This window comes from Hyperolius riggenbachi, chromosome 9, assembly GCF_040937935.1.
Source record: "Hyperolius riggenbachi isolate aHypRig1 chromosome 9, aHypRig1.pri, whole genome shotgun sequence".
Taxonomy (NCBI): domain Eukaryota; kingdom Metazoa; phylum Chordata; class Amphibia; order Anura; family Hyperoliidae; genus Hyperolius; species Hyperolius riggenbachi.
In genome coordinates this window covers 46,429,051-46,444,603 of record NC_090654.1, presented here as the reverse complement: position 1 = coordinate 46,444,603, position 15,553 = coordinate 46,429,051, and the positions used below count along the sequence as shown (strand labels likewise).

Below are 15,553 nucleotides of genomic sequence, written 5' to 3'. Positions count from 1 at the left end.
ATATCAGTTGCTCTCAGATATAATTTAAGTGGACAACTGATGTGCAAGGTAATGTCCATGTTTCCCTATGGCTCAAGTGGGCTATGTTATAACAGTGTTCCGACCCGGAACCTGTTACGAGGTAATGGCCATTTTAAAAATGGACAGAGAATTCCATTGATCACAGCAGACAAACGGGACATAGGAGGGGAGAAAGATAGATGAGTAAACTACACAGGAGGTAAGTATGATATATGTACGTTTATTGTGACCTTTAATTTTACGCTCAGCAAACCTGTTTTGGCTTTTATATTTTTCAGAGAGGCACAGAGACACAGAGACACAGAGACACCACACACACACACCACACACACACACCACCCACACACACCACACACACCCACCACACACACCCACCACACACACCCACCACACACACCCACACACACACACACACACACACACACACACACACACCCACCACACACACCACACACACACCACACACACACCACACACACACCACACACACACCACACACACACCACACACACACCACACACACACCCACCACACACACACCACACACACCACACACACACCACACACACCACACCACACACCACACCACACACACACCACACACACCACACCACACACACACCACACACACACACCACACACACACCACACACACACCACACACACACCACACACACACCACACACACACCACACACACCACACACACACCACACACACACCACACACACACCACACACCCACCACACACACACCACACACACCACACACACCACACCACACACCACACCACACACACACCACACACACCACACCACACACACACCACACACACACCACACACACACCACACACACACCACACACACACCACACACACACCACACACACACCACACACACACCCACCACACACACACCACACACACCACACACACACCACACACACCACACCACACACACACCACACACACCACACCACACACACACCACACACACACACCACACACCACACACACACCACACACACACCACACACACACCACACACACACCACACACACACCACACACACACCACACACACACCCACCACACACCACACACACACCACACACACACCACACACACACCACACACACACCACACACACACCACACACACACCACACACACACCACACACACACCACACACACACCACACACACACCACACACACACCACACACACACCACACACACACCACACACACACCACACACACACCACACACACACCACAATTTTCCATTGTCCATTTTAAAAAAACAGACAATGACCACGCAACAGCTTCTAGGTCCAGCAGCTCCTGCACAGTCAGAGAGTGAGCCACATTCCTCACTTGTTATCTTGTGTTTACACTTAAATGTATTATCTAACTTCGGCTGCGGTAGCATTTCTCTGCATGGAACTTTAAAGCTCTCAAATGCTGGTCTAGAGGTGGCTGGATGGTGTAATGGTTAAGGGCTCTGCCTCTGACACAGGAGACCAGGGTTCGAATCTTGGCTCTGCCTGTTCAGTAAGCCAGCACCCATTCAGTAGGAGACCTTTGACAAGTCTCCCTAACACTGCTACTGAATATAGAGCGCGCCCTGGTGGCTGCTGCTCTGGCGCTTTAACCTCCCTGGCGTTCTATTAAGATCGCCAGGGAGGCTGCGGGAGGGTTTTTTTTTAATAAAAAAAAAAACCTATTTCATGCAGCCAACTGAAAGTTGGCTGCATGAAAGCCCACTAGAGGGCGCTCCGGAGGCGTTCTTCCGATCGCCTCCGGCGGCCAGAAGTAACACGGAAGTTGAAATGCAGGGTAATATTCCGCTTTACCCAGTAATATCACTTGAGCATGGACATTACCTTGCACATCAGTTGTCCTTCCAGTTATAACAACTGACAGCAACAGATCTAGTGCAAAAGGCCCCTAAGGCTTTCAGCTTCCTGAGAGTCAAGTGTGACAAGATCTAGTCAGTACTGGAAGGAGAAGAAAGAAATGACGAGCTTATGAGAGGAACGGATGGTAAGGCAAGTATGTAATATTCATTTGCAGGTATATCATGTGTGTATTTTAAATAATTGTACTCTGTTCAGGTTCACTTTAAAATCCGACCCAAACTCTTGCACAGCATACAAAGAAAATCTATAGTTGCTAAGAAATTCTCTGTGTTTAGGGAGATTAGCCTGTCTAATTGGCAGTTATCAGCAAGTATAAATCATGGAAGTGAGCTGCACTATTTTGTGATATTATGTAGTCAAAAGGATGACTACTTGTGATGTTGTGTAAACATTGAAGGCTAACCCTTTCTGTGCTCCCAGAAATGTCCAGGAAGTTAACCCTTCAGGTTTTATTTAGGATTTCTATAAGTTGTAATGAAGAAATGTTTTTTTCTTTAAAGGTTATCATGCTGTGGCTTATCTTTTTGAGCAGAGAGGAAGTTCTGCGTTTAGGTCCACTTTAATGAGACCTCCTGGATGGTGGAGCAGCGATCCTGTGTCTGAAGTGAATGGACAGCTACTATAGTGCTGCCCGGACTCGCTGCCCCAACTACAACTCAAGTCTCTGGGCGTGGCAAAGAACCTCAGCATGTCACTCCGGGGGCAGGGTGTGTGTCACTTTGCTGAGGGAACAGTGCTCCTATTTTATCACTCTAGCATGCAGCATGCGACTGATCTACATGTAATCAACACAATGGGCACCGCTGGTCTAAGCTTTTTGAATAGACTGAGGAAATTTCAGAAGGTGTAGCAGCTTTTAACTGTGACCTAAAGGAGAGTTTTCCCCTCACTTTCAGGAAGTCTCAAAGGCAACAAGAGGAAATAGGGGGGAGGGGGGTGTCAGTGAGGGTCCTGAGGCTTGAGGACTGGAGTCAGACTTCTTGGTCCCAAACCTCCTGTAACACAGAGTTCAGAGATGGTCATAAATAGGAGGCGGCCCTTATGGCTACATGGAGGTGGTAAATTTGGTCAGTCATTGGCCAATCAAAATTGGATGTGTGTACACACCTAAGACTTAAAGAGAACCTGAACTGAAAAAAAAAGTCAAAATAACCATACACAGGTCATACTTGCCTCCTGTGTAGACTACTCAATCTCTTTCTCATTTTAAAAATGGCCATTACCCTTTAACAGCTTCCTGGTCAGCACACTGTTAAACTGTAACATCACCCACTTGAGCCTTAGGGAAACATGGACATTGTCTTGCACATTCAGTTGTAACTGACAGCTGCTGATATATAATTGACAGCAACTGGTATATTTCAATTCTGATAAAATATTGTCAGAACTGGAAGGGATCACTGTAAGAAAAAAAATGGTGAGCTTCTGAGAGAAACTGACGGTGAGGTTAGTATGTAATATTCACTTAAAGCTATGTCATGTGTTTATTTTAAATAATTTTACTCGTTGCAGGTTCCCTGTAAAGAAGAATTTTAACACAGGATTGAACTTCCTCCAAATCAGAGGCTGATGCCCCTTTTATACGATCAAGCTTTACCTTTCCTCAAATAGATCAGGGGCATCTGTATGGCTGATATTGTGGTGAAACCCCTCCCACAGCGTGATGTCAGGGCCATGGCAGTTTGCTGTCTGTGTCCTGAAACCAATGCAGGTGTCCTGAACTCAATGCAAGGCAATGGAACAGTTTCGATTGCGTGTGGAGCGATCCGAGAATCTGCAGCATGCTACAGATTCTCGCTCAGCCTCATCCGCCCGCCATCCCCTCCATACACTTCCAGATCGGCAGATGCAGTGTGACGCAGACGCCAGCGGAAGTGATACTATGCTGCTAGGTAGCGGCACTCGCATCACTGGTTATTGGAAACGGGCCCTAAACGAACATTCTGCAGAGCTGCACATGACGGGTGTAAAGTAGTTGCCACCTGTGATGAATTTAAGAATATAAATTGGGGTGAGAGGGGGGGGGGGGCTGGGCTACATTTATACAAGAATATTGTAAAAAAAAAAATTCATTCATTTTGTTGTTTTCAGTATAGCTTTACTATAAAAAGGACATCTTCCTGATCAGTAGGCCAGCACATATTCAGTAAGGAGACGTAGGGCAAGTCTCCTTAACATTGATGCTGGCCACTGAGCGTGCCCTATTGGCTGCAGCTCTGGCGCATTGGAGTCAGCCAGGAGAAAAGTGCAATATAAATGTGGGTGCTGCCAAACTTTTTTTTGGGGGGGGAGGGGGGGTGCTGTTACCAGGGTTTTAACTACCGAAAGACTATGTAAGGCCGCTGGGCGTGAATGTGGCGGCAGCCCCGGGACCGCCTAACGCCAATTGGCGTCAAGTCCTGGGGCGGGGTTGTGCACAAGATTGCACGCCGATACAAGCACACCTCCGCTTGAATGACGGAGCTCCGCCATCAGTCTCCCAGCGGTGATCGCCGTCACCTATTTACACAGTACAGCGCTCGCTCTATGGGGAGATCACCCAACGTGAAGCTAAATTATTGCAGTACTTTGTGTGGCATTTGTCTGGGATCTTAAAAAGTGAGTCTGAAGCCTTTTTTAAAAAGTAAAAACAGATACTTACCTAAGGAGAGAGAAGGCTCTGGATCCTATAAAGCAGAGTCCCCCAACCCTGTCCTCAAGGTCCACCAAGAGTGCACGTTTTGCAGAAAACCACAAACATGCACAGGTGGGGGTAATTAGCATCTCAGCAGAGCTGATGATCTACCTCTCCGGCCCTCCAGGCCGCCATGGATAGTGGGGGAATCAGAATTTGGCTTCCAGCGATTGCTGGAGGATGAATTATTGCGTTTTATAAGCAACTTCAGCGCAGTCTTGTGGCGGCGACGACGTTACTGAGCGCCGCTGTAGATGTGATTCCCATTATAGTCTATAGTGGGGCCGGCTGCGCCAAAATCTAGCAGCGCTGAAAAGCACTGCTCCGGAACGCCCAATAGGCCCCAGAGCCTTCCCTCTTCTTAGGCAAGTATCTTTTTTATTTTAACATATGCCTCAGATTAACTTTAAAGATCCGATCCATCGTGGTACTCATTACTGTGCATCGGCAAACGTCATTTGTGTACCGTGCCTGTACCCACGTCGCGAGATCGCAAAAACGATTTCTCGTTGCTCAAGTAAAAAAGCACCAGTCTTCGTAAGAATTGCTTAGGGGGTACGGGCCTTTACTGGTATCAGAGTTCAGTCATAACCCCTTTCCAAAAGCATGGGCTAACAGACCCTGCACCTACGTAAAGAGGTTAGAATTCCAAAAATGGTGTTGGGGTGGCCATCTGAGCTTGGATGAAATCTTGCTTCAGTTCTGAGACCAACATGTGCCCATGACAACCTAGCTGCAGGAAACTAACAGTCACTATGGTGGTTATACAGCGTGCTGAGCAAACATCACATTGACTCCAGCTATTCCCAGCTAATTCATATTGAATAGTGACAAGAAAATACAGAAGGAACCAGAGGCAGCTGGTATGGGCCAGTTTCGTTTCCTCATGTCTTACAAGTAAACGGACCTGCGTTGGAATGCTATAATCACCTCCGCTTGATAGGACAGCATCCCCACACACATACGCCAACCATGACACAAAACATCCGACAGCCTCTCAAATTACAAGCCGAAACGCTGCTTTTCCCGGCAGACACACCGCTGACTGATAAGATGACAAAAGTCAAACTTATTTCCACTCCCCCCTCCTGTGAGGAGGTAAATATTTGAGTGGCACGTTATGCAGGTTGTAACTGAAGAGTCTCAGGGCAACAACTCGCCAGGAATGTCAGGTATGCGGTGAGCAGGACGACAGCGCGTGAGAGGGACTTGGCGGGCCTTTTATCCCTCGCTGGAATAAATGTGGACACAGAAAAAACGTTACAGACAAGACATAAGACACAACAAACAAGTCTCCTCACCATTCACAGCTGCATCGAGTTTCTTCTCAGCGTCTACCACTTTCTGCTTCGCGGCCTACAACACAAAACACATCAAAGGGTTATTGCTGAACCATGAATAGTTTTCTTCACAAAAAGGAAAAAAACCTAGTTAAAACCGAACTTCAGGCAGACAGAGAAGAGTTTAAAATAAAAAATTGGACTGTGAACATCTGCTTGCAAATAGGTTTTTTTTTATGCAACCAGCTCTACAACCTAAACAGCCTAAAAACACAAGCCAATGGAACACAGGGCTGGTGAACAGATGTCGGATGAGTCAATTTATTTATTTTAGTATTTCTATAGCGCCGACATATTATGCAGTGCTGTACAGAGTATATTATCTCGTCACTAACTGTCCCTCAGAGGGGCTCACAATCTAATCCTTACCATAGTCATATATGTATCACGTAGTGCTTATATCATAGTCTAGGGCCAATTTAGGGGGAAGCTAATTAATTTATCTGTATCTTTGTGTGGGTTTCCTCCGGGCACTCCGGTTTCCTTCCACAGACACAGGGAAAACATACAACCTCCTTGCAGATGTTGACCTGGCTGGCATTCGAACCAACTACCCAGCGCTGCAAGATGAGAGTGCTAACCACTACGCCACCGTGCATCTATCTGTATTCTCCAGAAAACAAGTTAGGCTGACCGGACCATGAAATGTAGCCTTCTCCCTCACAGACTCTGCTGGCAGACTGTACATTTCAGGCAAAAATGTCAAAACAAAAAAAAACGAGGTACTTTTACTGGCTGTTATGTTATACAAGTTGCACACAACCAACCATTCTTCAGTGTACACAAGACTAAGGTGTCACCAGCTAGGAAATGACAAAAAGCATAACAAACATGGAAGGAGTCACAGCTCTATGAGAGAACATTATCCCGTTGAAGACTTGCCCACTTCCAATCTCGCTAGGAAGTAGTTTCCGAGGTCGCGGCCGGAGGATTTTCGCACTCCGCCTCCGCTATGCGCGTCCTCCAGACGCTCACAACCCAGCCGTTGCCTCCGCGCGGTGAGTCTTCGGGGCAGCCCCTCCTGCAGCGAAACCTTTCCACAAACCAGGCCGACCAGCAGGGATAAATCCACTGGGAGAAAGGACCATCGAGCAGCAACCCACAGGTGCTCCACAGGGGAACGGACCTTCTTGTATCCTGACAAGACCCGCTCAGTGCCAACACCTTCCCTAGCCACCCAGGCTCTCCGGGACAGCGAGCACATAGAGAGACCTGGTTCCTGGACCAGGTAATATCCGTTACTACCTGACCAGCAGCAATAAGAGTGTTGGATATGGCCCAACAGTGGCTAGTAGAAGATGAGGTTGTAGCAAAATTCTATCAGCATCAGCGCCATCTAGCATCTCAGTCTCTGCTGAGCACATATCTACAGTGCTGGCCATACATTATTCACACCCCTGGCAAATTTTGACAAAGTTACTTTTATTCAACCAGCAAGTGATGTTTTGATGGGAAATGACAGAGGTGTCTCCCAAAAGATAAAAAGATTTTGTACAAGAGGTATTATTGAGGGGGGGGGGGGGGGGGGGAAGCATTGCTCAGCTTTTATTTGCATTTGAGCAAAAAAGGTGTCTAGTCCAAAATTATTTATACCCTTCTCAATAATCAATAGAAAAGCCTTCATTGGCTATCACAGCAATCAAACGCTTCCTAGAATTGCAGAACAGCTTTTTTTGCATGTCTCCACAGGTATTTTTGCCTATTCATCTTTAGCAGCAAGCTCCAAATCTTTCAGGTTGGAGGGTCTTCTTGCCACCACCCTGATCTTTAGCTCCCTCAACAGATTCTCGATTGGATTCAGGACTCTGGATGGGCCACTCCAAAACGTTAATGTTGTTGTCTGCTAACCATTTGCTAACACTTTTGCTGTGTGTTTTGGGTGTCTCATGCTGAAATGCCCACTAGTGCCCAAGGCCAAGTTTCTCTGCAGACTGCCCGATACGGTTGAGAATCCTCATGTATTGTTCATTTTTCATGGTGCCGTTTACTGTGATTAGGTTCCCTGGTCCATTAGCTGAAAAACACCCCCAAAGCATTAGGTTCCCACCACCTTGTTTGACAGTGGGGATGGTGTTCTTTGGGTTGAAGGCTTTCTTTTTTATGCCAAATGAAAAACATTGTGTCCAAAAAATTTAATTTTTGTTTCATCTGACCATGATACAGAAGACCAGAAGTCGTCTTCTTTGTCCAGATGAGCATTTGCAAAGGACAAGCAAGCTTTGGTGTGCCTTTTCTGCATAAGTAGCATCCTCCTTGGTATGCGTCCGTGGAGCCCAGCAGTGTGCAGTTCGTTGGATTGTCTGCCTTGAGACACTGCCACCAGCAGAGCCCAGATTCACCGGGATGGCCTCGGTAGTGATCCTTGTAATCTTCCTCTCACTATCCTCCTGGCCAGCACAAGAGTCACTTTTGGCTTCCGACCACATCCTCAGATTTTCCACAGTGTGGAATATCTTGTATTTTTTTTAATAATACTTTGCACTGTAGCCACTGGAACTTGAAAATATTTAGAAATGGCCTTGTAGCCACAATGCGCAGCCGCAGTTCCTCACTGAGCTCCTTTGTCTTAGCCATGACTGTCCACAAACTGCAGTGAGCAGCTGTTTTTCACCTGTTGAGCTGATTAAAACAGCTGGTCCCAATTAATCAGGGTAGTTACGATGCGTTAGAACAGCTTGGACTATTTAGAATGGTATAGAACTTTGGATTTTCCCACAGACTGACAGCTGGTGAAGGGTGAAGGGTAAAGGGGAGAGCACAGATGTCAATCCCATTTAATGCCGCTTACCTGCCTCACCCAATATCCTGTTAGTATTATTACCTGTGAAATAGTGAATACCGTGGTGAGTGCCATATACCACCTGTGTGCCTCTAAACCATATATAGTCTTCTCCATGCAGATTTCACAGCTGTGTGAGATAGTGGTGCATGCTACAGGCCAGTTAGAGCATTTCTAACAATGTAACAGACTAACCAGTCAGCTCATGGTGACCCAGAACTCATTGGAGTGTGTAAGGGACTACAATGGTCCCAAAAGCCCCCTTACTAAAATGCTAAGAAAAACAAAAGTTTGCTTTCCTAAAACAGAAAGAATTTGCAATAATTCAGGTTGGAGTGAGCTTGAGATGTCTCGCAGAGCAACACTGCTGAATATATGCAAATTAACCATTGTTACCCTTAGAGGCTAAACAATGTAACAATATAACCACTGGGTGGCACTGTTCTACTAGAGGCTGCATCAGCCTTCACTATGTGTCAGGCAGGGTCAAGTACTGCAAGCAGCAATACATAACACTGTATATGCAGTCACACAATCCATTATGAGAGAAACTTTATACTACATTCTACTAAACTGCCAATACCAGCCTTCTCAGATAATGCCACTCTCCCCCTCAGCTTGCTGATCTGTTGGTTATCCTACTTATTTCAATCACCTATGGGAATGGAGGAACCTAGAGTTAGAGGGATATGGAGGCTGCCATATTTCCTGAACCCTTAGGGGTAGTGCAGACCAAGAGCGGTTCTGGAGCGTTTTTAAAAATGCTAGCGCTTTGAAAATGGGATGCACTCCAGAGCCATTTGTTTTTTCCCCAGTTGCAAACGCGGGTCCTGCAGCATTTCTGCTGACTTCTGAGGTGATTCAGCCTCAATGTTAAGTTTAGGAAAGTGGAAAATCGATCTGAAAAGCTTTAGATCAGAGCGATTTTCCAAGCGTTCTTGTTACAGAAGCTGTTCAGTTATAGCTCTACTGTAACAAAATATAAAAAAAAAATATTAAAAAAAAAGCTACACCAAAACGCTCCACAAATCGCTAGGCATGATTAGAAATTTGCTAGGCACATGCCTAGAAAAATCACTTCCAAAAAGTGCTGAGCGTTTGCGATTACGCTAGTGCTTTTTGGTGTGCACTGGCCCTTTGCACAGGACAGAAGGACAACAGTGAAATGCACCCTGTATGTATTTAGAGAGTTTAGCCTGTCCCAATTCCGCCTCATCTGTGACTAATCACTACTGTAATTTGATCTCTCAGCTGTGTCAGCTGGCTGCCTCGGCAGAGCAGTTAATTTGTAAATGCAGGATGTTGACCTTATGTCTGCTTCCATGAAAGCAGGAAGTAGACACTGCAGATTTATTGCAGGCTTTCTACCAGCTGTAACAAATAAATGTTCTTTAAAAGTCATTATGCTGTTGCCTAACTTTTAGAGCAGATAGGAAGTTCTGAGTTCAGGTCCACTTTAAGCTGCAGAACTAGAGTTATCCTTCCTTGTATTTTACAGATCTTCCCATGTTGTCCAAGCGGTGTTACCCTTTAAGGCCTATGGATATATTTATCTCAGAGATGTTAAACAAGTTAAATTGGGAAGCAGTGACATCACAGAAGGCCACTCACATCAGGGGCAGCAGACTGACCGTCTCCGGTGATGGAATGTATGAGGACTGGATGAGTAGTTTGGGCAGATTAGGGTGCATCAATGTGACCTGCCAGTGACAGAGGTCACACGAAGCCCTGCATACAGTGACTCACAACATACCTTCGGTTTCTTCTCAAGGTCGGCTTCTGTCTTGGGGCCAAGTAAGTGTAAAACCTACAGGGGAGAGAAAACAGAACAGGAGGTCAAAGGTTAATGACAGAGAGCCAAGGCAGGGCGAAAGATCACACGGAATGCGGCTCTTCTGCAAGTGCCAGATAACTCATCCAAAAATGTTTTCAGATAATCTTGAAAGGGGGGGGGGGACCTTGGATGTTTACATTCTGTCCAGTATATAAGAGCACCTGTCTGAAAGCTGCTAATCTATGGGACATTCCTGAAAGGAAGAGAGAAGCTGTTAAAGTGTCAGCCTGTATGGACGGGCTAAATCCGGCACTAGGGAGGGAACCCATATGACAAAGCATAACCTAACATTACTGCCAGTGCAGCATTTGTTTTCTATATATTTATACAACAAACCGATACATATTGCTGGTTTACAGAGTTCACAGAACCGTTCACCCCTAACAATGGGACAAGGAGGTCACAATCCCTACTTTGGACAGACACCAAGTACTGTAACATACTAGTAGGTTGTGTTGGGAGCACTAGGAGTGATCTACCACAATGATTGGGGAGGGGGGGATCCCATTTAAGGACAAACAAATCATTAGCCTGATTTGGGCCTCCACCGCCCATTACTGTTCTTCCCATTCAAGTCAAACTGATGTTATTTAAAGAGACTATGGCCTCAATTCACTAAGCTTATCTCCTGTCTTTAATAACGTTTCTATAGTTATTACCATGGTGACGAGGCATATAGTATTCAGGAAACATTTTACCTCAGGCAAAACTAAAGTTAACCGTCTTTAACCTGCCTGGCGTTCTATTAAGAACGCCAGGGAGGCTGCGGGAGGGGGTTTTTTTAATAAAAAAAAAAAACTATTTCATGCAGCCAACTGAAAGTTGGCTGCATGAAAGCCCACTAGAGGGCGCTCCGGAGGCATTCTTCCGATCGCCTCGGGCGCCCAGAATAAACAAGGAAGGCCGCAATGAGCAGCCTTCCTGGTTTTGCTTACATCGTCGCCATAGCGACGAGCGGAGTGACGTCATCACGTCAGCCGCCTCCGATCCAGCCCTTAGCGCTGGCCGGAACTTTTTGTTCCGGCTACGCTGGGCTCAGGCGGCTGGGGGGACCCTCTTTCGCCGCTGCTCGCAGCGGATCGCCGCAGAGCGGCGGCGATCAGGCAGCACACGCAGCTGGCAAAGTGCCGGCTGCGTGTGCTGCTTTTTATTTGAGCCAAATCGGCCCAGCAGGGCCTGAGCGGCATGCTCCGGCGGTACTGGACGAGCTGAGCTCGTCCAGACCGCCCAGCAGGTTAACCTCCTTGGCAGTAACCCCGTGTGTGACACGGGGTAAGCCGCCGGAGGGTGCTGCTCAGGCCCTGCCTGGCCGATTTACATAATTTTATAAAAAAAAATTTCAAACACGCAACTTGCACTTTGCTAGCTGCGTGTTTGGTCTGATCGGCGCCGCCGATGCGCCGCTACCCGCCGCGATACAGGACCCCCCCCCCGCATACCCCTTGCGCAGCTTGGCCAATCGCGGCCAGGCTGGGCTATGGGGTCGATCGGGATTCCCTGCGACGTCACTCCGTTCATCGCCATGGCGATGGGGAAGCCCTCAAGGAAATCCCGTTCAGAACGGGATTTCCATATGTGCAAGCGGCGCCGGCAGCGATCCGTGGGTATGGGGGGAGAGCGGGGGGAACGCCGCAGGGAGGAAGGGAAGCATGTAGCTAGCGCTAGGCTAGCTACATGCTAAAAAAAAAAAAAAAAAAAAATTGAAAAAAAAACTCCCGCGGCCGCACAACCGCATTTATCATACTGCCAGGGAGGTTAAAGAGAAACTCCGACCAAGAATTGAACTTTATACCAATCAGTAGCTGATAACCCCTTTTACATGAGAAATCTATTCCTTTTCACAAACAGACCTTCAGGGGGGCGCTGTATGACTGATATTGTGGTGCAACCCCTACCACAAATAAATTCTGAATTTGTAGTCTTGGTAGTTTCTTGTCTCAGGGGGAAGATTTATCAACACATTACCGACCGTTTTTTCTTCTAAAACTGTTCTAACCAGCAGAAGAACAGTTCTGCATGATAGTAAGAACCTTCCCAAAGCCTATGTAATAGCGGCAGTTTAGTGTGGATTTCTAGAGCTACACTACAGTTAAGAAAAGTGCAAATCCATTCCTTAACTGCTGCAGATTAAGAAGTGCTCATTAGCAGTTCAACAGATAGTGCAGGCTAGATGTGATTTGTGAAGGGCTCCTCCCCCCTCACTCAGAGCTTGCTGACAGAAGGTGTGTTGGTTACCTCAGCAACAGCAATTAGAGATGGGAAGGTCGGATCTTTTCAATGATCCGAATGATTCGAATCGGATCATTGAAGAAATCCGGATCTTTGATCCGAATCTCGGATCATTTTACTACCGGAAGCATTCGGGGGTGAAATGAACAGCAGGACAGGTCTGTGGACAGGAGAAGGGGAGGGAGTGGACACACAGAGAAGGGGAGAAGATGGACAGAGGGCAGGGAGTGGACAGAGAAGTTAGGAGGGACGAGCAGAGAGCAGAAATGTTTGCACGTAATACCCACATGCTGAAGTCATATGCTTTACATATATTTCACCTATATGTTCATCTGTACACTTTGAAAGAAAAGGTCGCACAGTGAAAGAAAGCATTCCCAGAAGATAAGTGCAGCTGTTTAGTGCCGATGCAGGAGGATTATATTGCCTTTCAATCACACTGTCTGCAAAGTTACTGAGCTGTGCTGAGCCAAAAGCTTCCAATGTGTTCACTGTGTACAACTAAGGAACAGCCAGCCTATAATGGGCAGCACGTTCTAGCCAGTATGTGTGCTCTACACATATCTGGCAGTGGCACCCATGTCCCCTCTCTCTCATCTACCTGTCTCCCTGCAAGGCTGCCTCCCTTCCAACAGAGCGATCCATCTCTGCTCTGCTTCCAAGACCCCGCTGCCCGTTGAGAGGGGGCGTGTCGCTCCTGGCCCCGCCCCTTTTGCGATCCGAATCACTCATTTTGATGATTCGGATGATCGACTCATAAAATAGATTCGGATCAAAGATCCGAATCGTTCATGATCCGGACAACACTAACAGCAATTCCCCTCACACACTGTACTGCCTCACAGACCTTCCTTGCTCCTTCTAGTCCTTACAGTTTAAGAAGGAATCTGCACTAGCTAGTGATTTCTTAGGATGTCTGAGACAGTTCTGTATGGATTTCTAAAAACCTACTAATATTTTGTCTCAGACACTCTTGATAAATCTGGCCCTGTGAACCTTGCTGAATTGTGGGAAATAGCCGTTTACAGCTGTTTCCAACTGCCAAAAAAAAAAAAACATGCAGCAGCTACATCACCTGCCAACAGTAAAAAGGTCACCATGTAATAAATGTCAGAATGTAAATCAGGGATTTATAAGATTTTACAATGGGCAAACACTGACTAAATCATTTATACATAATTATTGTAAAAATGAAGCACTTTTTAATTACATTATTTTCACTGCAGTTCCTCTAAGTTAACTCTTCAATCCTTAAAATAACTCCAGAATTCTAAAGTTAAAGGGAACCAGAGACGAAGCCCCCTCATGTATTTTACCATATATATCAATGGGAACATTAGAGAAAACACCTACCATGCTTTCTGTTTCATTCTGCACTGCACAACTTGTTTCTTATCGGCCCTGATTAAATCCCCGACTGAGCATTCAGTCTAGCTTTGCTCAGGAATCTTTATAGCAGAGTGTGTTTTTTGATGTCTTGTCCAAGCCCAAGCCTGCCCTCTGCTGGCATTGCTCAGGAATCATTATAGCTGAGTCATTATAGCAAAGCCAGACAGAATCCTCAGTCTGGGATTTTATCAGGGCTGATAAGAAACAAGCTGTGCAGTGAAAAATGAGGCAGAAAGCATGGTTGGTGTTTTCGCTAATGCTCCCACACTGATATATATGGTAAAATACATGAGGGTGCTTTGTCTCTGGTTCTCTTTAAAGACAGGCTGTTAATTAACTGCGTGTGAAAATAACTACAGAGGAGGTAACTTAAGGAATGAAGAGATAAGATAGCTCTCTCACTGTGTGGAGGTAAGTTAGGCAAGAGAAGATCTTGCCTTATTAAGGTGTAGAGATAAGTTTTCACAGTGAGTCATCTCACCAGTCCTGTAGTTACCTCCTCTGTAGTTACCTCCTCTGTAGTTACCTCCTCTGTAGTTACCTCCTCTGTAGTTACCTCCTCTGTAGTTACCTCCTCTGTAGTTACCTCCTCTGTAGTTACCTCCTCTGTAGTTACCTCCTCTGTAGTTACCTCCTCTGTAGTTACCTCCTCTGTAGTTACCTCCTCTGTAGTTACCTCCTCTGTAGTTACCTCCTCTGTAGTTACCTCCTCTGTAGTTACCTCCTCTGTAGTTACCTCCTCTGTAGTTACCTCCTCTGTAGTTACCTCCTCTGTAGTTACCTCCTCTGTAGTTACCTCCTCTGTAGTTACCTCCTCTGTAGTTACCTCCTCTGTAGTTACCTCCTCTGTAGTTACCTCCTCTGTAGTTACCTCCTCTGTAGTTACCTCCTCTGTAGTTACCTCCTCTGTAGTTACCTCCTCTGTAGTTACCTCCTCTGTAGTTACCTCCTCTGTAGTTACCTCCTCTGTAGTTACCTCCTCTGTAGTTACCTCCTCTGTAGTTACCTCCTCTGTAGTTACCTCCTCTGTAGTTATTCTCACATGCAGTCAATTAACAGCCTGTCTTTAACTTTATAATTCTGGAGTTATTTTAAGGCTTGAAGAGTTAAATTTAGAGATATCACCTTAACTTAAGACAGAAGAGTTAACTTTAGGTTTCTGAGGTAAAATGTTTCCTGAATACTACATGCCTTATCACCATGTGATAACTCTAGAAACGTCATTAAAAACAGGAGGTAAGCTTCGTGAATTGAGGCCTATAAAGCCTAAATTACACACTTGGTGAATCCCCTTTAGATAAAAAGTTATGACTTGCCGTGTCTTTTTCTTTCGAGTCTCACCTTGAGCCTTATATTCTCTGACTTCCG

General features: G+C 46.1%; 1 protein-coding gene across 1 annotated transcript in view; it reads right to left on the bottom strand.

Annotated features, from left to right (window-relative positions):
- The window catches only part of QARS1 (glutaminyl-tRNA synthetase 1), a 135,046-nt gene that overhangs the window by 78,559 nt on the left and 40,934 nt on the right, over positions 1-15,553 (bottom strand). Inside the window, exons 6-7 of the mRNA XM_068252658.1 lie at positions 10,487-10,540; positions 5,916-5,970 (exon numbers count right to left, since the gene is read on the bottom strand). Of these exons, the coding sequence (XP_068108759.1) occupies positions 5,916-5,970; positions 10,487-10,540 (109 nt within the window). The remainder of the gene's footprint in view (positions 1-5,915; positions 5,971-10,486; positions 10,541-15,553) is intronic.